This window comes from Styela clava, chromosome 7 (genome assembly GCF_964204865.1).
Source record: "Styela clava chromosome 7, kaStyClav1.hap1.2, whole genome shotgun sequence".
Lineage (NCBI taxonomy): Eukaryota > Metazoa > Chordata > Ascidiacea > Stolidobranchia > Styelidae > Styela > Styela clava.
Window position 1 is genome coordinate 17,077,150 of NC_135256.1, and position 27,665 is coordinate 17,104,814.

General features: G+C 36.9%; 2 protein-coding genes across 4 annotated transcripts; one reads left to right on the plus strand and one right to left on the minus strand.

The window, feature by feature from the left end:
• The first annotated feature begins 711 nt into the window (after positions 1 to 711).
• LOC120327569 (uncharacterized) lies at positions 712 to 9,495 on the plus strand. 2 transcript variants are annotated; one of them, XM_039393892.2, is made up of 18 exons: positions 712 to 832; positions 1,209 to 1,272; positions 2,768 to 2,893; positions 3,203 to 3,309; positions 3,405 to 3,552; positions 3,927 to 4,096; positions 4,388 to 4,518; positions 4,670 to 4,915; positions 5,269 to 5,417; positions 5,605 to 5,746; positions 5,881 to 6,065; positions 6,328 to 6,502; positions 6,710 to 6,830; positions 7,399 to 7,628; positions 8,073 to 8,214; positions 8,655 to 8,759; positions 8,979 to 9,166; positions 9,248 to 9,495. In XM_039393892.2, the coding sequence occupies exons 2-18, from the start codon at positions 1,252 to 1,254 to the stop codon at positions 9,313 to 9,315; spliced, it is 2,454 nt and encodes an 817-aa protein (XP_039249826.2). In that variant the 5' UTR covers positions 712 to 832; positions 1,209 to 1,251; the 3' UTR covers positions 9,316 to 9,495. The 2 variants fall into 2 exon arrangements, with proteins under 2 accessions (XP_039249826.2, XP_039249825.2); XM_039393891.2 differs by lacking the exon at positions 712 to 832 and having other exon boundaries at positions 1,092 to 1,272.
• On the minus strand, positions 9,496 to 27,617 carry LOC120327567 (uncharacterized). 2 transcript variants are annotated; one of them, XM_078114182.1, is made up of 13 exons: positions 27,517 to 27,617; positions 26,507 to 27,321; positions 25,406 to 25,728; positions 25,057 to 25,310; positions 24,682 to 24,926; positions 23,910 to 24,106; positions 18,073 to 23,273; positions 17,571 to 17,660; positions 15,215 to 15,434; positions 12,033 to 15,067; positions 11,631 to 11,836; positions 11,085 to 11,264; positions 9,496 to 10,757 (listed from the first exon to the last, which is right to left on the minus strand). In XM_078114182.1, the coding sequence occupies exons 1-13, from the start codon at positions 27,584 to 27,586 to the stop codon at positions 9,927 to 9,929; spliced, it is 11,667 nt and encodes a 3,888-aa protein (XP_077970308.1). In that variant the 5' UTR covers positions 27,587 to 27,617; the 3' UTR covers positions 9,496 to 9,926. The 2 variants fall into 2 exon arrangements, with proteins under 2 accessions (XP_077970308.1, XP_039249822.2); XM_039393888.2 differs by having other exon boundaries at positions 17,571 to 17,663.
• Positions 27,618 to 27,665: the final 48 nt, after the last annotated feature.

Sequence of the window (27,665 nt, forward strand, 5' to 3'; positions counted from 1 at the left end):
AACTGACAGGCTATTCTCGTTCCCGTCCCGGGCAGGTAATTACTCGAAGGGGCAACCGCATCCCACAGGAACATTTCTGTGAAAGAGAGAGAGAGATTTATTAATTTGTCAATCAAAAAAATTGCAGTCATCAATACAGTAAAAAAGTAGCAACAATAAAATTGTTTTGGTATGGACAGGAGGGAGCGATACGACCATGCGGTCATCGAGGTCAACTCCCACCTATTTCGCTTGTATGAATAAGATTCAAATTTTAAGATGACTTAATGAAAAAGGTAGACCAGTAATATTTTTACAAACTTTAGGAACAAAAAATAATATAAATGTAAACAGATTATACCTAATAATGAATTGTGACTCAAAATAAACACGATATAACCTGAACGGGTAAAAATAATAAGGTGAAAAATGAAGTCAACATGAGATATAGTTGGAAACTTAGTTGCACTAATAATATCAGTCGGCTTTAAACTATAATAAATAATTCTTTATGTAAACATTTTAAATATATGTATAAAGAAAAAAAATATATATACAGCGGATCAAGCGCTTCAAACAACATGGCAAAAATTTGCAACCAAGCTAAGATGTTATTGAAACTTAGTAATATAACTAACTTCTTTATCATTGAAATTAAAATAAAAAAATACTTTTCACAAAATTTATATTCAATCAAAAAGAAAAGGACACAGGGGATCAGTGTAGGGGGCATTTCGGACTTTAATTCTTAGCCTTATTAGCATTGTCAAATGCTTGAAGATTCCACCAGAATATCAAAAACAGGATAGGATTAAAGCCTTTCAAACTCTCTGCTAATTGTTTTCATCGACAGGTAAGTAACTAAATTGAATGCGCAAACTTTTTATAAATGTATGTGATATTTTTGCGTTAGTTAGAAAACTGTGTCCTAAATTTATAAAAGTTGGATAGAAAACTATCTTTGCAATTGCATATTTGTTTGTTACATTAATTGGTATTAATTTCTTCTAAAATATTTGTGTTTTGAACTGGTAGAATATGAAGAGCGCTTTAATTGCCCGAGGCATTTATTGTTATAATAAATATGTCTGTGTGCCGCGGTAATGGTAATAAATGTCACAATTATCAAGTGAACGCAGCACGTTCAATTTTTAGCCACAGGTCAGAAGTTTTGCAAAATCCATGAAGTTTTCATTGTCAGAAATCTTTTTTGTACTTTGTTTACTCAGTTTCGCGAGACTTAATGTTGCCAGTAGTGAGAAAAAGAAGAAAATGCCAAAGCCAACATTCAAGGTAAGATAATATGTTTTCCAATTATATAAATGTGTGAAATACAAGATAAATTATAGTTTTTGGCATCAATATCCAAATAACCATTAGAGAAACGTCGGGTTCAAAGTTACGTTTAAGATACAGTAGTCTTGTTGATTTTTAGGCGGAGAAATTTTTTTTTTTTTCGCATTTGTAAATAGTGTTTGTCATTTCGGGCGCTATTCCAGGTTTCATTTCATGTTCTAATGCCACTGGTCGTCAGGTATTGAGCAATAACTGGTTTGATCAACTTACTTATCATTATTATATATGTTACTTGTCAACATTAGGCAGTGGTGAGATTCAAATTATTTGTCAGCCGGTTTCATCACACAAATGTCATATTTTCAGCCGGTTCTGTTACAAAAAGTCATGTTTTTTCAGTACAGTAATGCCAACCGGTTCGCTGATCTCATAAAATTCTGTGAGACGGTTCTATAGAACCGGCTGAATCCCACTACTACGCATAGCCCTATAAAATTTAACAAAACGTTCTTTGGTCCGAAGACGAATCAGTTTTGAATGCCTTATACTTGCCACTGCTAGCCTGTTTTCACTTTGAAACATTTATTTTGGGTAAGTCACGCGGACATTTTGTGTCATGTGCCTACAGGCTTCATGACACATGACACAAAGTGTCCGCGTGACTTACTCTACACAAGCTGATTGTATCTCTCACCAAACTTGTTCTGCAGGACTAAAAATATTTTCGAATGAATCCGTATTACGTAACGTAATTATTATAGTAAACTTCAAATGGCAAAGCCAGTAACATTTCAAATTTATGATGCTAGAGTTATTGACGTCATTGACTTCTAATATAATATCATAAAAAGTGACGGGTTAACAAAAGTACTGATGACAGTAACATTCAGCCCTGCTCGTCTTTAATCTCATTTATATCGTCATATTTGTCGTAACTCCGAAAATCTGCGTTATATGATTCAATTGAAATACCCCATAAAAATGGAGGTATTTGCGTAAATTGTCACACCTCATCATAATGGATCGATGCGCGGGTGGGACCCATTTGGGTCGTCAAAATTTAGAGTAGTCCATATCTGTAAATAAATTTCGTCTGGAACCAGCCAAGAGTTAGTTTAGTTTATATCCGTAAACCATTAAATTGTAAACTCCAATAGAATGTAAAATCCAAGCGGTTGGCACATCGCGCTAAACGTTTGAAGTACGCTTGTCACCGTACATCTTATTGCGCCGTGTGGTTTCACAAATGAAAACCCCGCGGGGCTAATTATGTGCGAGAAGACCTTTGGAATACTCATAGTAGTGGGGTGCTGCAAGCAACCACCTGTGGGTTACTATGTCATGGATCTAAATCAAATCACGGGCTAACTATCCCCTTATACGACATGAAATGGTAACCGGACGAGAGACCGTAATTCGCTATTAGATTAGGCCGCTTCATGCGCTTCTCTCTGCCCGTGATACATATGAAAGTCCTCCTCTTTTATCATAGATGGAGTATTCATGGCTATCTGAATTCGACGGGGGATATATTGCAAAATTCAGAGTACCAGTTCACATAGAAATTCCAAGTTGGACGATGGCACTTCTATTTCCAGAAAGAATATATAACATTACGGTATGGTAAAGCAGTAGCCTGTTATAGAGTTTATGAAATAAAGAATTTTTGCCATCCCGACATCATACATATATATATATGACAATAAAAATCATGAAAATTATATTAATTTACAAAATAAATCATGAATTTTAAATTTCCATACAAAAACTTCAAATTTGTCATGTTTCAGATATTTCCGTCCGTAGACAGGTTTGAATAGATAGCAAGTAGTCATATTTTGGGTGTCTTATTTGCGAGTCGTACAATATAACCTGAACTTATCGTTTAATATTGGTACGGTGGCTCAGTTTTCCACTTGAATTCTAGTTATGGCAGGGAACCTTCATAGAACTCAGTCCAGACGGTCGTGTTGTTTATCTGAAACAGAAACAGTGGAATGGACATCTGTGGCCCGGAATGACTAATGAACAGCGGTATGTGTGTAATACATAAGCAGCACGAAATCGAGTGCTAAGATGCCCCGAGTATTCTACTTTTTATATAACGTTTTGTTGTTATGTCATTACAGCCTTCTTCTTCGCTTCAACATCACTCCAGGAATTGATTACAACGGATATTCAGGACCTAAACCTGATATAGTTTTTCTTGACAAAGTATTCATGCCAAATCGAACCATTGATTACGAACATGAAATGAAAGTAGTGAATTACACATGGGTATGAATGTATACGCATTAAATGCATGAAAGTACAGTGTTTTTAGATTTCATGAAACAGAAAAGAAATGAAGCATATTACATAAAACTTACAAGCTATATTCAAATGAATTCGGTAAATAGTTATTGAGTGCTGGTATATGTTTACATTATAATTGTTGACGAATATACTAAATTGTACGGAAATTAACAGCCATAATAATTACGTTTTTTGACGTTGTACAATGTTACCTTCTTAATAAATATCCGGATGTCATTTAATCCAACCAAATACTTGAATAAAAGTTACTTTCAACGCTCAGGATAATCTAAATTAATAACTAAAATATTCCATAGATATCAACATAAACTGAATTTTAATTGTATTTTTTCAAGTATACCAAGCCACGTTCGAAGCACTTCCGTGAGATGGGCTACTCAACAATTCCAGTTAGCACAAGGGAACCCACAACAACTACGGTACCTACCACTACAACATTCAATCCATTCCAAAATAGTGGAGACGAAGAGAAATACAATCAATTTAGCGGCCGGGGAAAGTGGTGGTAAGTGAGGATTCATAAATGCGAACTGCGCTTACTTAAAACTGTTTTGTTCTAGATTTGAATTTTGTAGAAATTGATCTTTTGAAAAGACGTGTGATGTGTCTCCCGACTCTAATATCTTGTTTACTTTGTTGCCAAATGGGATTTTTAAAACCTCAAATGTGCGAGAAATAAAAACTTTAAAATCATGATGTAATAATGGTTGGCAAATTTCAAATCAAATTTATTCTAACAAATAACAATAATTATAAATTTTGTGTTTTCAAATTCTCATCTAATCGTTATTTTTAGGTTCATTTCCACTGATAAAACTATAACCACTTCTAAGCCACCCACTACACCATTACTTTCAACTACTACTAAGACTTGGTGGAAATTTGCTCATAAAACATCGACGACTCCTCCTAAACCGACATTAGCGGGTAAGATAATAAATTTTCCTCCGAAATGACCTCTAATCGCAGTGATTTTGACGCGACTAATTAATGATAAAGTATTTTTTCCTAGTCAAATAAAACAATTAGTTAAATACTTATGTATTTGACTTCTTTCTATTCATTATTTTCTCTACAGCTATCAACTGCGTTGAGTCCATCGCAGAACGAAAAAGGATTTGCAAAAAGAAAAGAAGACCGATGAAGCGATGTTTTGTACCTCAATGTGATGGAGATAGATTCAAAGCAGTACAATGTCGGAAGGCAAAACTGACAACAAGAACTGGTCACTATTGCTGGTGTGTTGACACCAGAAGCGGAGTAAAACTGGGAACAACTTTAGTGAAGTTTGAGAACGCCCATAAATTGAATTGCTTCGAGGGAGGTTTGTAAGTTATATTGATTCGGGACTGCAGAGCATATCTTATAGAATATAGAAGATCATTACCTCACTCACTCGAATTGGCGGAAATGAAAACGTGGCGTTGGCACAAATACAAAATCGTTGTAAAATCATCATATTCAGATGCCTGTTCCAACCCACCATCAAACGTTTCTTGAAATATTCGTTGTTCGTTCGTTCATAAAATGTATCATAATTTTTTTGTTCTACAAAAACACAAAAAATATTCATTTATTCGGCTGTGACATTCATCATAACTACCCCAAATAAAGAAATGATATTCTGATAGTAGTTACATAGTATTAATTACAATATGTTTTAATGTCCGATTACAGATCAATCAAGAACTGAGCCGGTGGTGTTAACAACAACAAAAAGCCTGATAACATCGCCAACTCCTGCGTATATTCCTGAAGGATTTTCTAAAGACGGAGATGCAGAACGCCCGATATTTGCTCCACGCAATTCTTATGACTATGCTAAGGTATATTTTGTTGAAATTGATATACGCAACCCTGATAAAACTGTAAGTTTTAAAGCAAATGGAAAACCTGTCATACCAAAATGTTGGGTTGCCTGGAGACACTTTCAAATAATGATTTCACCGTCTAAATTTTAATCTCTAAAATACTTGCAAAACTGTTTCAATTTGACTTTTATATATGTTTTAGATCATTCACAATTCGCATCTATTTTTTGAAGCTCAGCGATCGGGAAATTTACCTCGCAATGGTCGTATTTCATGGAGAGCGAGTGCTCATACAAAGGATGGGTCTGAATGCAACAAAGATTTATCAGGAGGATATTATCACTGTTAGTTATTCTTTTATTAGTAATTGAAGATTTAGATTAAGATCTTTTTCTTATTGAATTAGGCGCAGTGGCGCCTTAAGTTAATTTACACGTTCAATTGTTATTTTGTTGAAATATTACGCATTCAATTTCAGCTGGCGACTACGTGAAATTTGGCTTCCCTACGGCATTTTCTATGACGCAATTGGCCTGGAGTTATCTTGAAGCAAAAGACGCCTACGAAGCCAGTTGGCAGACAAAATTTCTCAAAGATACTTTAAAATGGGCCGCTGACTACTTCATCAAAGCACATACTGGACAATTTGAATTTTATGGCCAAGTGAGTCCATGCACTCGAATTTTTTTAATATTAAGAAAATTGCACATTTACTTGTATTTTCCGATGTACGATTTTAGCGATAGCGACCATTTATCCGATCACTTCCTAATCATATATTCCTGCATTGCCAATAGCCATGTTGATTCGCTTAAAGATTGTTTCGTTGTATGCCTCTATTTTTCCAACTCGCAAACGTACGTATTCATCAATATAATTGATTTGATGATTCAAACACGCTCTCATTTTATGTTCCTTATTTCAGGTAGGCGATCCTATATACGAAAATGAAGAATGGACCCGACCTCAAAATATGGGTGGAGTACAACGTCCGTGCTATTCGATAACTGGCAGAAGTCCAGGAACAGATCTGGCGGCGGAAACAGCCGCCGCTCTCGCTGCAACGGCTGCAGTGTGGATTGAAAGCGGGAGTAATGAAAGTGAGGTTGATTAGATAATAATAAAGGTTTAGCAAAACAATATTTCTATAATAATTACACGCAAATTAAGTACAACAAATTTGCGACATTGTTGAAGTCGACCGAAGTTGGCCAAATTACTCTGGTATATTTTTGTGGCCATATAGATTGAAGACTCCTCACTTCATCATATTCCGATTCTGTATAACACAAACTTTTTGATTTCAGCCGATCCATATGTTCAGTCCCTGATAAAACATGCCAAGGAGTTATTTCAGTTTGCTGACAAATACAGAGGAGTTTATCATATGTCGATTCGTGCTGCTGCAAACTTTTATCCATCTTCTGGGTAAGATCCCTTTTCTATTTCAGACTGAAGACCTTTCAGTTATGCGCATTGTTTTGATATAATGATTTCAATCATAAACTTGCTATTAAACACCACTTCCTGCCTTCTGCCATGCAGGTGGAGTTTGACTGAAACATTCTGACAATATATAGTAGACCAGTCAATGTTTCATGAGATATTATCTCCTCAGCAACCATCCAAAATAATTATAAGAAATATCAATTTAGTAATGATACATTGATATTGGCGTCTGATTATTCAATCTTTCAATTAATTGATCAATTATTTAGCAGAATATTAATGGTATAATATGTATATGATATATCTTGAAAGATAGCAATGTGGGAAACTTGCAACTTTCTATGATATTCTTGCATGACAAAAATAAGATATCTGAATCTGCAACTACTTTATTTTCTAAGTCATGCTAACGGTCTTTGAAGGTGCTGCGCACGACAAATTATATATTTAAATTATAGGCAAGCAGTTTACTCTCTAAAAATTTCCGCTTCTAGTCCTTCACTCGTCTATAAAATTACTCAGTGGCGATATATTATTACTTTTCCAGATATAACGACGAGCTTGTTTGGGCAGCAATGTGGTTGTATATTGCTACAAACGATGAAGTTTATCTTGCAAATGTAAAAACAAAATATTTCATTTACAATTTATTCAATCAACAAACGGAATTTTCGTGGGATCAAAAAGCAGTTGGTGTTCAACTATTACTTGCAAAATACACGAAAAAGCGAACATATGTGAAACCATTGCTTGCGTTTTGTGATTCTGTTATGCCAGGTTTGATGGGTATTATTATATTAATAGTTCAGTTTACAGCGAAAATAACAGACAAAAAATGAACTAACTATTTTCTATCTCTGAATTTCATTCGTAGTTCCATAAGCAATTCACTCCAAACAAGGCTCTATAGTATACAGTATTATCAACCAGTGCAGGGTAAGGAGATACTATTTTTTGGAAATGGCAGTTTTTGATTCGATATTGCCTACTCAATTTATGACACCATGGGTGAAGTGTTGCGGTTCATGGTATTTAATCCCAAGATTTCTATGATACTATAGCAATGTTATTAAAGTATTACTGTAGGTTTTCATTCTGTTTCCCGAATAAGATGTAAGGTATTTGAGGTTAATTTTAACAAGGTTGTTCAAATCAATTCAATGGCTTTTAAGAAAATAGTACTGATTGCCAATGGAACATTATTTAAGAATTCGTATTTAGATGGCACTGCTGAATATACGCCACAGGGTCTTTTGTTCAAGTCAAAGTGGGGCCCAATAAGATATGCATGCAATGCTGGGTTCATCTGTATGGTGACGTCAAAATTAAAATTGGTGCCTGATGAAAAAAAAACAAAGTACAGGTAATTTTAAGTAAAGGTGAATTATCAAACAGGACACGCGATAGATGAAAAGAAATATTGTTGTGTGATACCCATAGACCCTCCAGCCTATGTGTAACAATATGGGGGTAACTAATTTTGTTCGCCTATTTTACATCAAGTTGTTTAAAGGGACGGAAGTATATGGGCAGGGGATATATTCAGTTGACTAACACAGACAGTCCCCGAACTCGTAATAGAACTATAATAAGGGAAATCAGAATAAAATTATTAACCTGGTAAACATACTACGGGAGTACCAAATTTTGTGGTGGCGTCAAGAGAAATACCCCAATATACCTGCTATAATTTTATACGTTTTGATTCGATAAATGATCATTCATTTTCCATATACTTTCTGCTTTATATTATTTTCACGGGACACGAGAAAGCTTAGAAACAAAGCTGCAATTTTTTTTCAGAAAATTTGGTGAAGATCAGATAGATTATGTTCTTGGGAAAACCGGAAAGAGTTTTGTAGTTGGCTATGGCATAAACTACCCAAAGCAACCGCATCACAGATCTAGGTAAGGTAAAGCTAATTTCGATTAGAGAAAATATCACCTAAAATGAAAACATATTGGAATTTTATATTGGCCAAGTAACATGTCTGTCGGCAATCATATTACTGCGTTATTAATCATTGTGGTGTGTACATATCTTCAAAAACTTGAAATAGTCATCAAACACTTTCGATCCAATACTTATTCATCTAACTTTCGTAACGCAATACAAACATTTTGTAGCTCATGCAGTACCGCTGGAAAATGCACGTACGAAGATTTCAGAAAACCAACTGACAACCCACAAGTACTTACTGGTGCCGTTGTAGGAGGTCCAGATGATAGAGATATGTGGATGAACGATAGAACGAATACAATGAGCAACGCTGTGTCATTGGATTTTAACTCTGCATTACAATCTGCAGTGGCAGGTAACTAACTTTACTGGTAAATGTTCTGAAATGTTTTCGTTATTTATCCAGTTGCATAAAATTGTTTTTGAAATTTTTCAGTTTTAAAGCAATTTCAAATTGAATATAAAGCCTGGTTTGACACACAGTGGAAGCAGAAATCAGGCTGAAATTAGGGGAGATGCCCAAGAAACATCGAAGACATTTTTGCCATTTATGGTATACATTTTGTGAATTATATTTTATTGAAATTACAACTTTGCGTGCTCAGTGCAATATTCAACTTGTACCGGGGATGGGAATCGTGGATTGATATTTGTTTGTAGCCATTTAGGTAACTTTTGTTTGCCGATCCTCAAATCTGAACTCTTTTCCGCAATACAAACAATTTGATAAAAGTTTGTTAATGTACCTATCATGATTTTTGTATAACGATAGTGTACGAGTTTTCAACTTATACTCGCTATGAAGCACGGTGTGCGTTACGAAATCCCGGAACCCGTTCTGTACGCACGAAATTTGTGCATACGCAACGCAAATGTAAGGAGCGTTTCTCGTCTGCTAAACGCCACTTTTGCCCTAGGCGGGCTCAACTAGGTTTAATTATTAATGCTTCTCTTTTTATCTCTGATATCGTTCATGTAATCGCCTAAAAATCTAGCTTCAAAATTACATATAACTTCATATTATCTTCGACCCAGACAATATAAACAAAACAAAGAAGTGCAGTTTATTTGGAGTAAAATGAAAAGTACTGAAAACAAGAAAAAAACAGCAATCGTCATGTAGGGAAATCACCATCAACAACAAAAACTTCCTCATGAATAGCATAGAATAAAATAATCGCAAGTGCCAGAAGACGAATCGTAGTTTCCAGTAAAGGACCTGCTGATAATATAAGATGGAAAATATTTTTAACAAAATTTTTCCATTCAGAATGTTCTTTTGTCTTCCGTCGGTGGCATTGACGAGCCTTTTTGTTATCAAGGCATAGTTTCGTAGGTTTACAACGTTGTGCAGGAAAACACTGACCATCCGCCGCACATTTGTCAGTTTTTTCACTTTCTGAAGAACTCAGTCTGCACTCTCGTACCCTAGCTTCTATATCAAAAGACGAAGCTCTTCGTCGAGTTTTTCTGTCAGAGTGTCTTCTGTCCTTCAGAATACCACCACTTAGACTTTGACGCCATCTTCTAAAGTCTGTTCCTGACCTCGGATGAACTTTTACAGGGGATCTTCGTCGGCGTGGTAATTCAACTTGTTGTATATTTCTATCCATCCATTTCATTTCAAGTGACTCATTGGAGCTGCTGTCGTCAAAGTACCCAGGAAAACAAACAGGTTTATCGTCGCATCTCGTCTTGTATTTTGGAATTGTTTTTTGTTTTCCTTCGGCATAGCTCGATGGTAAACCGGTCAGAAAATCAACAGTGGAGGATGGTACGACAACGCGAGTCTGTCCGTCCTTTCCACGAACTACCCTACCGTCGAGTCCATCTTTACCCGAGCCTTGGCTTTGTCGTCTATTTTTATTTAAATTTTTCACATCGTCGTAATCTGTGTAATCCTTAGGCGACTCCGCTACATCTCTATTGACAAGAATCATTGTTTGCTAAAAAAAAAAGGTGAATGAGTAAAAATTCAGACAAAGTTCATTAATTGAAATGGAAGGCGTAATGTTAGGTGACACTGAAGACCTAATAAGGGTATCTCCCATTTGCACAAGCTCTCTATCTCGATTTTGATAGTCCCTTATGTTTGTGATTTTGGAAATGTGAAACAGACAACACTATCACACGTTAAAGGTAACTAAATATCGGCCTAAAAGAGTAGTGTGGTCTGGAACCCGAAACTAGTATTAGTGCATGCGCAAGGGTCGACGCTTGTTATCACTCTTATATATATATATATAATCCCTCCAAACACATCGGTAACTTACTTTTTGATTGTCTTCCGAAAGCTTTCTCAATGATTTTCTTGCTTCAGGATGAGCACTAGGTTTCAATGTTACTGATTCCTTAGACTTTCTACTCTTTGTAACACCGAGAAATTTTGTATCTCTTGGGGTGAGCTGTTGCACCGATAGTACATTCCCAATTTTTTGTTTACCTTTGAATTCCTATCGAAAAAAAACTTTTAACATGGAAATTTGTAGAGATAATAGTATTAATTTCTGCAACATTGAATAGTTTGAAAAGACAATTGAAATGCCGGTAGAGACGATATTCATTTTCTAGTAATAGTAACTGAAATTTAAGTCAAATTATAAGCATCATAATAAATGACACAAACAAAAAATTATTGCACACCAAGTGGAGTTGTGGATCGTATTACTGAATCGTTGTTTCTGGGAAAACTTTTTCGTAGCGTCATATCTCATAGACTCTACGACATTTACTTGGTGGAATGTGAAAGAAGTCCGAAAAATAACTTCCGATATATATATGTGACAATTGTATTCAAAAAAATAATTATTTCAACTTGCCTCGTCTGTGCTTTCCTCAAAAAACTCTTTCAACACCGGGACTGATAACTGGCTTCCGTCGGGCAAATTATTTTTCTGACAAGCTGTTGATTTGCGTAGATTGCGCGGAACTACTACAATTCCTCCTCTTGCACTAGCACGCGCGGCACAAGGCTCCGTACTGGATTGTGATGAATTGGACTCACTGCTGAAGCTTTCGTGCCGTGCTGCATTAAGATTTTAAAAATAAATACCGGAATTCAGTTATAAATAATAACCAAGTTAATGCAAGATGGATCGTGCCGTGCGTGTAACCCTCATTAGCTATGAAGATTGGATCAAATGAAACATAGAGTGTTTTGATGAAGCAAAGCCTTATTTTCGTATTGTTTCTATTCTAGTTGAAAGTCGAAGCATACGTACCTGGTATTTCTTTTCTGTGACGGCCACCAATTGGCGGCATCCTTCGTTTCGTTGGTAAAATCTTCTTGAATATTGGCCCTTGAGATATCGAAGGAATAAAAGCCTTATTAATATTGTTAATATTGTGAGATTCCTGATTTGTTTTGTCAGATTCATTGGTAGCATTGTTTTCTGGTACTAGCGATGGGTTGATTTCCCCGTGTGTGCGGCTTTTTGACTTTCTACTGGGATCATTAGCATAATTTGTTTTTTCTTCACCTGTCTTTACTAAAGAATTCTCTGACAATTCCCTTCTTAAAATCTTACAACGTTCATCAGAGCTGCATTCGCTGCTCAGTTTATACTTTTTACGTAGGTATTTTAATTTACGTGCGCTTTCACATTGCTCATTTTCCTTAGCCTGGCGTCTTTCGTAAGCCGAACTTCGTGACGTTGTTGGTTTCTCGTCATCACTCTGATCTCCATTATTCAATTTTTCAGCCCCTCTGGTTTTTAATTCATCGGTTGAATTTGATATATTTAACTCTTCTTTAGTTTGTGTACTTATTTCTCTTATATCCGCATACTTGTGAAAGCGGGAACGCATCTTAAATCGCGGAGATTTCCTCGAAGCTGTTGAATGAAGTTTTTTTCTCTCCCGCGTAGTGTGATTATCAGAGTAACTTGCTTCCGTCTCGCTTGAATGGTTACGACGTCTACGGTACTTCATATTTCCCGCGTATACGGAAGTGTCTGATAAATTACAATCTGTTCTTGAGGAATCGTCTGCAGAATATGTAGTGTCAGATAGATGAAATTGCGTATCGTATTCACTGGATACAGCAGCGCTCGGTCGGATACCGGGAACACGAGGAGAATAATAGAGAGACCTAAGGAATCGACGACCCCCAGATAGAGTTGAACTCATAGAGGATATTCTACCATATTTGCTACGCCTGTGATGCATATGATCTGCACCACGTGGTGAGTTTTTAGGTTTTGCTCGTTGACGGTATGTTCTCTGGTAATCATTGATGCCACCTAGCGTTAAATCTCTGCTTTTGTCTTTTTCCTGTACTTCATCACCGTTTCTATGTATGTTTGTATTAATACGGTGGTCCATACTTCGTGGGCATTGAAGTTCTTTTGCAAAGTCATCTATTGTCTGTTCTAAACTTCGCATTCTTGACATTAGTTCAAAATTAACAGGAGGAGCAGTGTCACTACTAGCGGACATTTCAGAGTTTGAAGGTTTTCGACAGGACACACCCATGATTTTATTTACTTTTGATATTTGGTAATTGACGTCGTCCACGAGATCCTGTGTTGTGTAGGTGCTAGAGTTAACTAACTTTGGTTGTGCAGATTCGGGTTTCCCAATAGGTTGGGATATTTCAATTTGAACTCCGGCATTCTTCTTTTCTGGAATCACTATGTCAAGAACATCTTCGCGATAGTCAGTATTGTCGTTTTTGATATTTTCCTCAACGACTGGAGTTTCATTTTGAATGTCTTCTAGATGACCTAAGTGATCTCTGCGCAGTTCGGCCAGCTCAAAGATCTGTTGTTTGCAAGCGTTCGCAATCTGGTATATCTCATCTAGAAAAGCAGTTCCACTTTCGGATAACTTTACAGATCCACGAGACAAACTAGGCATTTCATTTGTGTTGTTCAATGAATGCTGCGGTCCAGCAATAACATTAGGGGCTTCAATATTTCCAGCCCTCAATTTTCTGATTAAGTCGTCGTCGTCCTTTCTCCACGGATGAAACATTTTTCTCACGTTCTCGTATATTGTTTCATCGTCAAGTTCATCAGCAGAATTGCTAATATTATCCGAAATGCAACTATTATATTCGGCGTTATCATTAGTTGCAGGCTTCTCATTTTCATTATCTTCATGTTCAGCGTCGTCTGGAATCTCTTGAAAACACTGTATCTGTTGCGTACTCTCTTTTATGAGCAGCAGCTTGGAATCGCTTGGCAGAGGATTAGTTCTTTTCATGGGAAAAACATCACTCCCGCTACCGTCCCGATCGACTTCTCCATAAGTTGTGTATACTGTATTTATCTTAACCGTACTTGAAGTGGAATTTTGCAAAGGTTTCGGGGCATCTATGGGTAAACAATTATCTTTCGCTTTGCGATTACCAATATTGACCAAAATTGAAGATTTATCCGCAAGTTTCATAGAGGAATGTGTTGAAGATTTGCTCTTTCCAATGCTTAATACATTTGAACTTGGCGGCATGACAAGTGGGCAGGGTATCCTTGTTTTCACGTTTGATTTTTCTTCCCGATATCTTCCAATTTGTACCTGTTGTCCATCATTCTGCAGAACTTGATATGTTTTCATTGAAATGGACGTATCGCTCGTACAGACAGTGCTACTTTCTACTGGGTCGTAAGTACTGTCAGTTTTCGAAGAAGAGCTCCCATCTAACTTTGTATCACAATGGCGAGATGAAGCTGCCTCAATATTTCGTTCCCAAATACTTGTGGATGGTGATGACACAGGTGGTTGATTCCGAGGATTATTATTTTGGGCAAAATTATCCGCGGTGGGTATAGAGTTATTCTCTGATATTCCGGCTGATGGGAAAGGAGTATGTCTTGCTCTGGAAGGAGATGGAGCTGATGATACATGCTTAGGAGGAATGAATGAAACGTAATTTTTCTCGGCATTGGTTGATCTACCACAGGATGGAGTTGGGCAGTGCGTTTGAGCTTTTTTTCTCGAGGGACTGAGTCTTCTTGCAATATTTCCAAACCTATTTATCACATATAATGGAAGCGATCCGAAGGCTTTCCGGTGGGTATCGCTCGGTTCACAACTAGAATTCGAACATATATCACCGGTGCCCGTTGAAGGCTTCGGAGTCTGACTACCGGGATTCTTCACTTTGTCTTCTCTCCGTTTATTGGACGATTCTCTACCAATGAAAATGTTCTGTGGTGTAGACTCGTTCCATGACAGAAACGAGCTACTATCTGTTGACGAAGAAGTTCCTTCAAAGACGTTGAGCCCGCTGCATTCCGGTTCTTCATTCAGAAATCTAACGGAAAATAAACTTAAGTTATCTGTCATGTATGTTTTGGTTTTTGCATCAAAATATTCATTTTATATATGTAGGATAAACTAGTATACATATTATTATTATTATTCATTTCACATTCTTTAAGACGGTCAATTGCCTATTCACCTCCAGGTATCATTTGAAGCACTCTGGCGCTTTTTGCTTTCGAACAGTTTAACAAAAAATCTTTGTATTGGACCTCGTGTAATAGGATCCCTGTTTTTGGCGACTGAAGAACGATGAAGTTTCTTCAAAATTTTTGAAACCTTCATCTTACTCCTTGCTCTCATAGAAGGAGGAGGAACACCTTCCTCTTCTTTTTCTTCCTCTTCATTAATTTCGTTTCCTGAAATGTGTAGAATAAAACAATGAAGTAGAAAACATGCAACAATATATTTCAGCATTGCTCGATTTACATATTATATTGTACTCGAAGCGATATAATGCTGTGCATGGAATATTTAACTTTGTTAATTTTCAAAAAGGTGACACAGCTTCTTGGATAGAGAACAGATGAGAAATTAATGCTGTATTTTGTCCTGCTGAAACATGAAAAAATCGATGGTAGATGACCGTATCGTGCGTTCCGCAAACATAAAATACTATACTATTCAAAAAAGGAAATAAATAAAAACCGCACAATAGTGCTGGTATGTTATAATCTATATTATAACGTAAACTGTTATAAACTGCAAATATATTTATTTGAGTAAGACTATAGATACATATAGGGCTCCCCAAGCGAACCGAATACTCGAAATCGAATTGTAAATTATTCGGATCATTTTCCGGCTAATTTGCGAATCGGTGAAATAAAGTATATAAAGCGGAAAAGGCCTCACGACCACCTTTGCACTGCGTTTTTCACCGCGCAAGCGCCGGCGCTTCGTGCATGAACAATTCTTGCCCCTCGTATAACTGTTTTACGATATTTCTCTCGCCCTATAGTTTTGCAATAAATAGGTGTGGTAATATCATAATGCCCGGTGGCATATGATTACAGGTAACTCAAAGTTGAAATCAGATTGAGGCTTATGATGACAGAACCCTCAGTATCGGTAGTAACATTTGAAATGATGTTTTCGAGAGAGTACACAAGGAGAAAAAGGCAATTATCGGCAGAAAACGCTAGTTCTATAAATAGAATCGATTTGAAGCAGTTGAGTTAATAATCACAGAAATGTGGTACAGGTAACTCGATGTTGAAATCGATTCAGGGCTTATGATGACAGTACCCTCTTTCAATGGAACTTGTATTATTCATCTATTTCCATGACAAATAATTGCACTTTTGCATTTGGTGGCTGTTGTACAGTAACAATACAGTCATCATATAATAATGTCATCAAACTAGCTCCGAATTCGTGACCTCTTTAAATGCAATTTTTTTGGCAACAGTTTCATCTATATCAGTGCTCTTCAACAGGGGTTCCGCAACACATGCAGTGGGGTTCCGTGAGTTTATAGGGTTCCTTAGGGGTTCCGCGTAAAGGAAAAATTGAGTGCTGGGCCAATAAAGTTGCAAAAAATGATTATTCTTCTTTTCCGTTTTTGGATGAATTTCTAAGTGCGCAACAGCAAGAAGGACTCTTAGATATCCGTAATGATATTAATTCGGAGAAAACCTTCGAAAAACATGGAAAGGAATATTTTTGGATTTTTCTTCACAAAGAGGGTATACAGCCATTGCAAAAGAAGCATTAAAACGTCTGTGTCAATTTCCCAATACCTATTTGTGTGAATCAGACTTTTCTGCTTAACAACTATTAAAAACAAAAAAGAAGTTTTTAAAGAGTGTAGACGTGAGTATGAGAATTGCTTTGAGCGCCGTGGAGCCACTATTCAAGAAGATTGCAAAGGAAATGCAAGAAAAACCTAGTCATTGAATTTCACGCTTGTTACCTTCTTTCTGTTTCGTTGTTGAAGTAGAAATATTTGAATTACAAATATTTCGTGTTACGAGTATTTCGTGTTTTATTTTTGTTATTTGGGGTTCCATAAAAAACGAAAAATGATATCAGGGGTTCCGCAATAACACAAAGGTTGAAGAGCACTGATCTATATTGATGGTTGTTTATCATTTTGATGAATATTACACAAAAAAAAACTCAAAGAGTTTGGACTAATGATAATATGCTTAAAATAGCACCTACAGGCTTTGCATGCCCTATTGAAACGGAATCCATTAGAATTAAGTTAGTAAGGCATTGAGAGTATTCAACTCTCAAAACTCGATAGTTTTCAAAACCCTAATTTTGGAGACCTCTATATTTTTTACCAGTTCATGTAGGCATGGGATCTCCCTTTATGACTCTGGAAACACAGTTATGCAAAATATCAGCAGTATTTAAGACGTAACTGCACTTACGTTATCCAATATCGAAGGGGAATTTTTTAATGTAGAATAGAGATCGAATTAAGATTGTGCTTTAATATTCGATTCGAGAAAAATATTCGATTTTGAACAGTCCTGGCTACAAACCTTCTAAATTCCCTTCTTCACCCCAATCTCCCTCCTCTTCGTCAACATCATACTGTTCTGCTCCGTATTCGCCATCTTCATCTGCATATTCTTCTGAAGTTAGTCAAAGAAAACGGATCATAGGCAAGGATCGATTATGTTAATACCCTAATTTAAATACTGTATCGTTTATCAATTGTCGTTGCGTATTTGACCTAAGTCTATTTTTGACGAACCGAGTCCAAGTCGAATCCAACGGTGTCATCTACTAGAAAATTTTCATCATTTCATTGAGTAACCTGAGTCGAATCCAAGGCAAGTACCAAATAAAGATGTGATTTAAAAAGCTATTTGACCAAGAAAGGCCCTACAAAATAAAATGTTGTGATAAAAATTTCATGCAACTTGATTCAACGCGACTTAAAGTGAGATGGGTATATTTCTATCGAAATGAATGGTCGAGATTATTAACAATTGTTAACAAAATCTTTTCCTCAACCACATTATCAGCAATCTAATTTACCTGGATGTTCTTCTCCATCCCAATTCTCGTCCCCAATTTCCCCATCAGGAATTTCGTGATTCTCGTCTAATTCAGGATGCTGACCACCAGGATCCTTATCTACATCTGGATTCTCTTCATCAAAATTTTGGTCTGCTTCATTGCTCAAAACCTGAACATTTTCTTGAGAATCATAGTTGTATTCAGACTTGTGTTCTTCTGTTTGATCTTCGGTTAAATCGTTTGCATCCATGTGCTCTTGCGAGTTCTCGACTTCTATTTCTGATTCAATCGCTATGTTTTCTGGATTGTTTTCGTTACTCAAGTCATCATCATCGACTTCTTTCCATCTGTTTTCCACTTCTTCAGATAATGCAACCGAACACAAAATTTTGTTCATTATAAATTTCACATCTTCATCAATATCTATATCGCTTATGAATTTAGAATCGGATACAGAAATGGACGAACTCTTCGGTACACTCTCTGCTGCAACGGATTCAATGTCGGATATGCAGCTTGAACGTTTCGAAAAAGAAGACAATTTAGGCTCAACATCCACACCATCAGATTTATCTTCGATTTGACTACTTGAGCTCTTTATCGAAAATTCCTCTGTTAAATCTGGATATTTCTTCTGTAGTTTGAGTCCGTCTGAAAAGTCGAGTTGAAGTTCTTCCGCGAGCGTGACTGCAGAAACTATGTCGTTGACGAGTTCCTCAACTTGGTCTTCAATTACATCATCTGGGATGACGAGAGAAGTTTCGGAAGCTGTGAAATATTCGCTTGGAGGATGGAGATATTTATCGACGCTTCTATTTATTACTTTACTAATAAGCTTGTTAGCTTTCAATTTAGTGGTCAATGTACTGGGTTGGTAAAACATCTGCTGGGTTTCTCCTTCCACATTTGGAATGTGAAGTGGAACTACTCCATCGAGTCTTTTAGGGTATTGGCACGGTGGGCTGAATGGTGCAAATTTATCATCCGACAGAACTGGGTATCTCAGAATTTCTGAATTGTTTTTTTGGACTTGTTCACTTTGATTTTCTCGCCATTTGTTATTTGAATCTAGAAAGTCTTGAATAATTATCCTCCTTCGTCCTTGTTGGATTGCGGCCTCGGAAAACGCATTTGCAATTAATTTCTTTCCTACGTCTTTAATCTCGTCCTTTATCATTTCATCCAACATGTCCTCTGTTTGAATATCAATAATTACGTCCTGAAATGCATCTTTCACTGTGAACTCTGCAACACCATATAGAATTGCATTGTAAACCATTTTGTCAGTTAGCTTGTCCACATCCCTTTCTGTATATATAGGATAAAGTCTGTCATATTTTTCTTTTCCCTCAAGAACAGCCAAATTGACCACTCTTACTGCAAGCGGTTTCAAAACATTCTCTTCAAATAACTTAGGGAAAAATGGCTCGAAACGGCTTTCTTTACAAGGGCATTTTCCACATTCTTCCAGTTTCGTTACTGCTGTAGAAACAGTCGGAATGCTTACAATATCAAAAACTGGTTCGTTTTTTTCCGAACGTTCTAAGATGTTTTTCACTGCGTCAAATGTTACATTCAATGGCGATTCAATTCTTCTGCAAGGCCACGATGTAGATTCTCTGCATATTGTTCGAAGATCTTCGTGACTTGACGAATCAGAATCGGAACATCGTCTATACATGCAATCTTTATGAGTACAAAGTTTCGCTTCGCTTGTGTTTTCGCCACTTTGTAATCGTCTATTTGATTCTTTGCAGATTATTTTCACAGATGATTCACCATCATCTCTTCTAAATTTAAATTTTTTTGGTTTGGGCATCTTGTCCTTTCTCGTGAATTTTTTAAGAAGAAGACCATCGCCACGCAAATACATCATCGCAGCACGAAATCCCAATGAAGCTTTTGTCATTAATGACCTTGATGATCTACTTTTTTCTATATTTGCTTCTGCGTCAGACGGAGGAACTTTTATATCAGAACCGATTAAAGATTTTGTACTCCATCGATCAGCACCACCTAATTTGCCTTGTCTCTTTTCATCATCTCCCCACCAAGTTGTAATATCGGATACGTTTGTTGTGGAATAATCAGACGGCACCATCCGTAGCATTTTATCTATAGGAAAGTGTTTTCTTTTTTTCACTGGATCACCAAATGCGTCGTGTTCTTCCAATGACTCGCAGTTAGAGAAAGATTGACTGGGACCAAACAACGACCGTAACCTGTCGCCAGGGTAGGACTGAAATAATTTTGATCGGGGCCAGGTTGAATCATCGTCATCTGCCCTTTGTCGCGTTTTACCATTTCGTGTAATTTGGTCCGGATGGAAAAATTGTGCAAGGCCTTGAAGAGATTCATCACTACTGTCTGAAGACATAGGTTTCTTTTTTGTAATAGGACTGAATTTTGTGCTTTTCTCCCTTGTATTTTTGCTTGCAATAATTTTTTTCGGTATGGGAGATACTTTAGTTGAGCCTGAGGCATTCGTCAAACTAGAACTCTTGGATGATTCTGGCGGATCATCATATATATTTTCTGGTTTCAACTTCTCTCTTTCATCTAATGCTATTCTCAATTCTTTGCCTAAATCATGCTTACTCTCAACAGTATCTGCCGAATCGGTTGAAAAGGAATCAGAATTTTCATCGCTCTCTGCCTTCTCTTCGTTATTCTCCGAATTGGGTGAGTCATATTGAACAGCTGCGCCAAAGTCTTCTGCTACATCTTGCTCTATCTCAGATTCTATAACACTTATACTCTCATTCTCAACACTGTCTGAAGTGGTAACAAAATCTTCCGATCTTGTTGGACCAGTGCTAATTAAAGGAACATCGTTTTTATGGGAGGTATGTTCAGATGAACAATTTTGACTTTCTTCGTCAGAGATTACATGCTTTTTAGAAAAAAAACTCGAATTATTCAACAACTGATTTTTTTCTTCCTCTGTAGGTAGAGCAGATTTTGAGTACATTGCTCCGTAGTAATCATAATCCCCACAACTACCATCGCTTAAATAGCGCACCAAACTATGTCGCATCTCATTCATTTCTTGTATAAATGAATCGTCACTACAAAAAGGAAAAGATGATGATTTTCGTGGTTTCGGTAAATCATAGTATGGGGTGCAAGTTGACTTTTTGTGATACTTCTTTCGAGAATGAAACGTCAATGTTGGGAAATATTTTGCAAAATGGAATTGAAGAAGTCGTTTGTTACCCTTATTATCTAGTCCTAATGAAGTTGATGATATACTCCTAGATGGTGCTGTTCCTCCGTAGTTTAATTCGTTGGATTTTGTTTGCTTATATTTATTTCCAGTTCCCCGCGGAGGTATTTTCGGTGGTAGTGGAAATGATCGTCTAATATTAGTTGGTCTGGGACGGCCTATCTGTATCATTTGCTTGGCCGCTTTATCTTTCTTGGGTATATTCGATTGAAGATATGGACGATCTTTCGCTTTCTTTTTAGATTTACAACCAATTTTTACGGTCTTTCCAGCCGATGGAATAGGAGCACTTGATGTTTCATCGTGTGATTCTTCTTCTTCACTTTGAGATTCCTCAGTTTCATCGTTTTCCGGTGTCTCCGAATTGCTAGTTTCGTTTTCTTGGCTTTCCTCTGTGACACCTCCAAAAAATCCACCTTCGAGGTCACTAGCATTGGCAACAGTGATAGATTCGTCTATCTCTTCGTATTCGCCTTCCTTGACAGTGTTTGTATCAGTTTCCTCCTCATCTTCCATATCTGAATCGTCACTGGTAGCATCAATCTCTTGGTCATCGCCGCGTACGGTTGAATGCAGTTGCGCAACATCTGTAGCTCCAATATATTCGTCAATTTCTTCATAGTAATCCTCAGTTTGAGTTTCCGTATCGGTACTTTCTCCTGGCTTCAAATTGTTGCGGGGTACTTCTTCACGTACGTCTTCTACAAACTTCGGTTTAATGAAATTGGGTAAATCGTCCGAATAAGAATCCGATTTTTTATCGCCATTCCAATTTACCCCGGGAAAACCAGTCTCTAATTCATTCATAAAAAGGGGGTCAATGAATTCATCTCCAGCTACTTCATCATAAATGTGTTCCTTCTTTCCCTTCAGGACCGAGCGAACTTTCGTTCCAATATTTACAATTCCCTTAATTGCTTGATGAATAGAAGATGACGACGATTTAGTTGACGGGACGTATTCATAAAGATTGTCGTCAACCAGTGGGTCATATAGGTATCTGCAATATACTGCGGCCGGTTTTTGCTTCATTAGTTTACGGTAACGCCTTGACATTAAATCTGGCCTGGATTCTCTGGCTAAAACTCCAAGTGCCTTTTTAATTTGTCTCATCTGTTCTCTCCCAGTTTTTTCATTTGATATAAGATTATCGACAGTGAAGTCGCCTCTTTCGTTTGGTGCATCAAAACTTAATTTGCTACCCGTTTCACCAACCCAGCCTTCTTTGCCAATTCTCCATTTCTTCAAATTTAAGTCGGTAGATTGGCGAATTTCGATTCTCAATTCACGCATTTTGCGATTTAATGCATCAGAGTTTGCAATTGGGCAGGTATCATGTTCAGTGGGAATATGCCAGAGTACGTCTTTTCTCCGAACCTTTCTTTTTCCTGAAATGGGTTCTGGACGGCTTCGTCTACCTATAAATATATTCCGACCTTCACATTGCTGCAGAATGGTTTCATCGAACGGTTCATCTTCAGAACTGTAAAATGCTGAATCGCCATCTTCAGACGTTGCCCGGCCGGTGTCTTGTGCTTCAGCCTGTACCGGTGTAATGTCTTCTTCTTCTATATTTTTTCCTCGTTTCCTCATATTCCTGGTGATTCCACCAACAGCTGTAGACATCCTACGCATTCTTTCTTGTTGCTTTGTGACAACGTTTCGAGTAGCAGTCTTTGTCTTATCTGTAAATCCCTTGCTCATTTTTCTCGCAAAACTCCTTAGATTTTTCTTACCCGTCCTTTCGTCCTTTCCTAATTTCTCGGTATCGTCATGCTTATTAAATATTTGCATATTTCGTGTATTTTCCCCTTGTATCAAAGTTGGTTTAATCGCAGCACTAGTATCACCCCCGCCTTCAAAAAAATCATTTCCTCTGACTACAATCGGAGACTCGACAGCTGATGAATTCAAGGTTACCATGGAATCACCAGATCCAACCTCTTCCTTTTCAGGTAATTTATTCATCAGTGTTCCAAGAACAACTGTCTTTCTAAATGAGATAACAGTTGGTAAGCCTAAAAACTACCTTAATGTAGTAGTCCATTTCTAAATTTGGTTGTTATTTGTATAGATTTTCTGGAATGTGATTTATTCCGAGTCAGATAGAGAGAGTGAGATAGAGATACCACATATGCAATCAACGTAGCATTTGTTAAATAATTTTCATTTGAATTCTATATATGCAGTCGCAATAATTGCGATAATTTAAACCACATATATACTATGTATTCAAATATATATATGCCCTTTGTTACACGGTGTAATTATTTAAAATTGACCGTGGCAACTTGTTTGTATCACGTGGCTCATACAACCACATATACGTCAACCCAAGTTGTTTGCACGCGTATCATTCTAATTTTCAGGATTGTTCTTCATGCCAATGTCTTTTGATTTTGAAGTCTATATATGAGTTTTGATGTCATTTTTATGAATTTCGCAGCTAAAATTAGTATCCATTTGCGTGCGAGTTTAGATCAAAATTTCGTATTATGGTCGTTCTGCTATTAATATATTTTTTAATTCTTAAGATTCTTGAGTATTCGAATATCATGGATTAGCTGAATATCCTATTTCGTCCAATCCTATTCGTAAAATATCTCGGAAATTAGTTAAAATAACTAACTTGAAAGAGCCATCTGGCAATGGTGTTCGACCGACAAGAACAATGGAATGATCCAGAGGAACAAACTTTCCGACTGTTGTTAGAAATGCACCATTGTCATCTCTATCCCCGTCCTGCGCCATCCTCTCCCATCGTTTCTTCAGTAAATTGTCAAAGCTCCCACTCATTTGCAATTGCTTATCCACCAAAGCAAGATGCTGAATATTTATCGAACAATCTCATTTGTACTGAACATGATTCTTGATTTCATGAGACAGTGTACGATTTTTCAATAAAACAAACTCATAATTAAAATGCCCTTGAAACGAAAATCTACATCAAAAATATATTCCGATGTCAAACAATATCTTTATTCGTAGATTTCAACTGAAAGCATTCCTAGTGGAAAATGCTTCGAATGTGATAGCTAAGGCGTTTGGAGCACACTTTACTTTATATATATATTACACTTTGTAATATAGACGTCAATAAATATCGGTTGATGTACTCGAAAGTATTGCACAATGCTGAAGTTCTTTTATAAAAAACATATCACTGAATGAATTATCTCTGGAATTAGTTCAACGCAAGGTCCTATCAAAAGCTACTGGAACCATACAAATTCGATGATACGTGTCTCTTACTAATAGTGGTATGATTTAACGTTTCAGATTTCAAATTTGACAAAAACAAAAATTTATGCCTGTTATTGGCTTGTCCATTCCAGCGTAGCTATAATCACAAATTCAAACGGTTTGAATGATTAAATAAAAAATTACTGGAAAAGGTTTACCTCAAGCACGCCTGCTCTTCCTGCTAAATGATGTTCACTATGTGCTTCAAACGGCCATGGTTTTCTACTGGTACTTGGTTTACCCGCTGACTGCTTGACTTCTTCCGATCGTTTCCGAATCCTTAGCATATTATCAGAAGGCTTTTTTGACAACATAGATCCAAGATCTGGATTAGGTGGAGAGTGTTTTTTTCGACGCCTTTTCTCTTTTTCTTCCTTCAATCTTTGAACCTCACGCAATTTTGCTGAAAATAAGAATAATTTCGTCCTCAAAGATCGCTATTTATGTACTAAAATAATATAATTTAGAAGACTAAAGTAATTTAATTCGATAAGATAATTATCTGACGACAATTCACCAAAAAAAGTCTGCACCTTCAATTTCATTGTTTATTTCATAGTCGCTTTCTTTTTTCTCTATTCCTCTTCCCACATTTTTATGTTCGCTTTTTCGGCTATGCTTCAGCTTAACCGGTGTTACTTTTTTAGCGCATTGTTTTCTATCATGTCTTCTAATAGCCACTAAAGGCGACTCAGAAGGTCTTCGTGCGGCTATTCCAATATCGCCACTTTCCATACGAAGTTTACTTAGCAGAGGATCGGAACAGACACCTTCTGGTAACTTCAACCTGAAACAGAAACCACAAAACTATAGTCAGTCGAAGTAATATTAAAGTAAAATAGCTTTACAATACATACGCTATTTCAGAGGAGAAAACCAAACCTGAATCTTTCTTTTTCAGCATCTTTAGCGAATTTCGTTAGTCCTGTCACCGAAGTAGTTTGCGTATTAGGAGGCGGATTAGCGGACGGTGGCAAAGACATTTGGGAGTCGATAACTTCTACATTTTGGTTTTTCCTCTTTGACTTAAATTTCGACAAATCGTCAAATACCGCGATGGAGGACGTAAATTGTGTAGGAATGAGAGTAAAGTCTTCCGAACTCCTGCGGGTTTTTCTTTTGTTTTCGTTCGCATCACCCCCAGTAAGCGAATCCTTTTGTTCCTGCGTCTGGTCCGATCCACTCCCCGTGGAACTCATCTGTACCTGAGTAGGACGAGCAATGATATATATATATAATGAGAAATTTAATAAAACATGAAATTGCATCTGTGATGGTCGACACTTGCCACGTAGTCAGGTAAGGCTAACAGACATTTTCGTTGGACACGTGAGTGGGCCTATGGATCGTTTTAATAGTTTGTTGTTGTTCTTGTTAATTTTCGTCTTCATCATTATAAAATCGCTCTTCTCTTCGAATACTGGACCACTTGCTTTGAAATTTTCAGTAGTTGAAGATTGATTTTTTTGCCAGAAGGCTATTACTTTTATTTATTCCTAAATTTTGTATGAATCTTATGAAATCTAATATTTCATCCAAACTTGCGCTGTATTACTTTTTAATTATGGGAACACGGTTTTTAATCCGCCAAGCGTGACGGCTCTCTGTGAAAATTCTTGCGACTGTGAACTCGGAGGTTTTTGAGGGTACTGTACTGGTAACGTCAAAGGTAAGGACTGCTTCGCTCTGGTCCACGTGTCCATATATTTGAGCGTTGCTCTCTTGTTATGATTATAAGTATTATACACAAGTGTAACAAACGGGCCCATTTGTGGCGAAGTTATAAGTCGGTTTGAATTTTGCATTGAAATGATTTTAGAATTCATGAGCAGTCTTTTGACATTTTTCGATTTCTGAGGCTACTTTCAAATAAAATTTGGCTAACAACAAATAAATCTGAAATAAAATTTACGGGCCCGTTCATGCTGGAAATATGTGCCGTTTTAGAGCTATGAACAAAAAAAACTTGAATTTTCAGCGCACCTTTCCTTTTACGGACGTTCCTGGACTATTTTCCTGTCTCCAACAGCCCAGTGTCATGCTTTCCGATTGTTTGGATTTAGCAGCTCCGATAAATCCGGGTAAATGAGTTGTTGTCATTAGCGACGCTGTTCTTGCATATTTTTCACCCATTAGATAATTTGCTGCAGAAGTTGAGCGACGAAGAAGAGGTAATTTTACAGCTGATCCAGACATTTTAGAGTTTTTGCTAAATTGGTTTCGAGGGGACATATTTTGTAGCGGTAGAATCTCGGCTGATCTACTCAGTCGCTTTGATACAAACCGATCGGTTTGCTTTTTGTCTGAATCTTTGTCGAGGTGATCTGGAGTTCGCACGGGTATTTTTGCTGTGGATTCATTTCGAGACGTTGGAAGTGTTTCAGATTTATTTTCCGACTCGTCTTTTTTCATTATTCTCCCAGATAGTATTGCAGTCTTACCCAATCCTGGGAGTCTTGTATTTTGTTTTGAGCCATTAGGTATCTCAATTTCAATATTATCAGGTGATAAATTTTGATGTAGATCTAGTTGCGACGAAGATGCTTGTCTCTTTCTTGCATTGCGGTGATATGTAACTTCTGGTCCATCAGAATATGACGAAGAACTGACAAGTTGTTGCAAAGATTTACTTCGGCGTTCATTAAGTGTTCGCCTGCTTGATCTTTTTGTCACTTTACTGCCAACTGACAGTGATGTACCTTCACCGTAGGGATTATTATTGCTTGTGGTCTCGATATCATCTCCAGCATCCTGTTCAGAACCCTCGTCAGAAAATTCTCCACTACCTTGCTCCTCGTCTGAAATATGTTATATTTGAATTTAACAAACAACCGTATACATACATACACGTTCACACTATTATTATTAGGAATAGGTTCAAAGATAGGAGAACCTGAGTAGCGTTTTTTTTTTTTTTGAAATTCATCAATTTTTGCAGTTCAGCTTGAACAGAAAAGGATATCGGTAATCACATGATTTGCGAGTATTCTCACCTAGTTCTATTGGCTCCGAATAGTCGTGAGCTTCTGATTGATCTCCCTCTGATTCGTCTTCCATCATCATACAACACTAGTTGTAGATGAAATTTTCTCATAAGTAAATGAATTTGGCATAAATTGCAATATGCCCGTATTGTTTATTC

Excerpts from the sequence above, each read along its gene's own strand:
- LOC120327569 (XM_039393891.2), top strand. The coding sequence starts at position 1,162 with ATGAAGTTTTCATTGTCAGAAATCTTTTTTGTACTTTGTTTACTCAGT. Across the intron at positions 2,894-3,202 it reads AAAGAATATATAACATTACG|TTATGGCAGGGAACCTTCAT; the intron begins GTATGGTAAAGC and ends CTTGAATTCTAG. Across the intron at positions 5,418-5,604 it reads ATTCTTATGACTATGCTAAG|ATCATTCACAATTCGCATCT; the intron begins GTATATTTTGTT and ends TATATGTTTTAG.
- LOC120327567 (XM_039393888.2), bottom strand. The coding sequence starts at position 27,586 with ATGATGATGGAAGACGAATCAGAGGGAGATCAATCAGAAGCTCACGAC. Across the intron at positions 15,435-17,570 it reads TGAAGAAGGGAATTTAGAAG|GAAACGAAATTAATGAAGAG; the intron begins GTTTGTAGCCAG and ends TACACATTTCAG. Across the intron at positions 11,265-11,630 it reads TTGAGGAAAGCACAGACGAG|GAATTCAAAGGTAAACAAAA; the intron begins GCAAGTTGAAAT and ends TTTTTTCGATAG.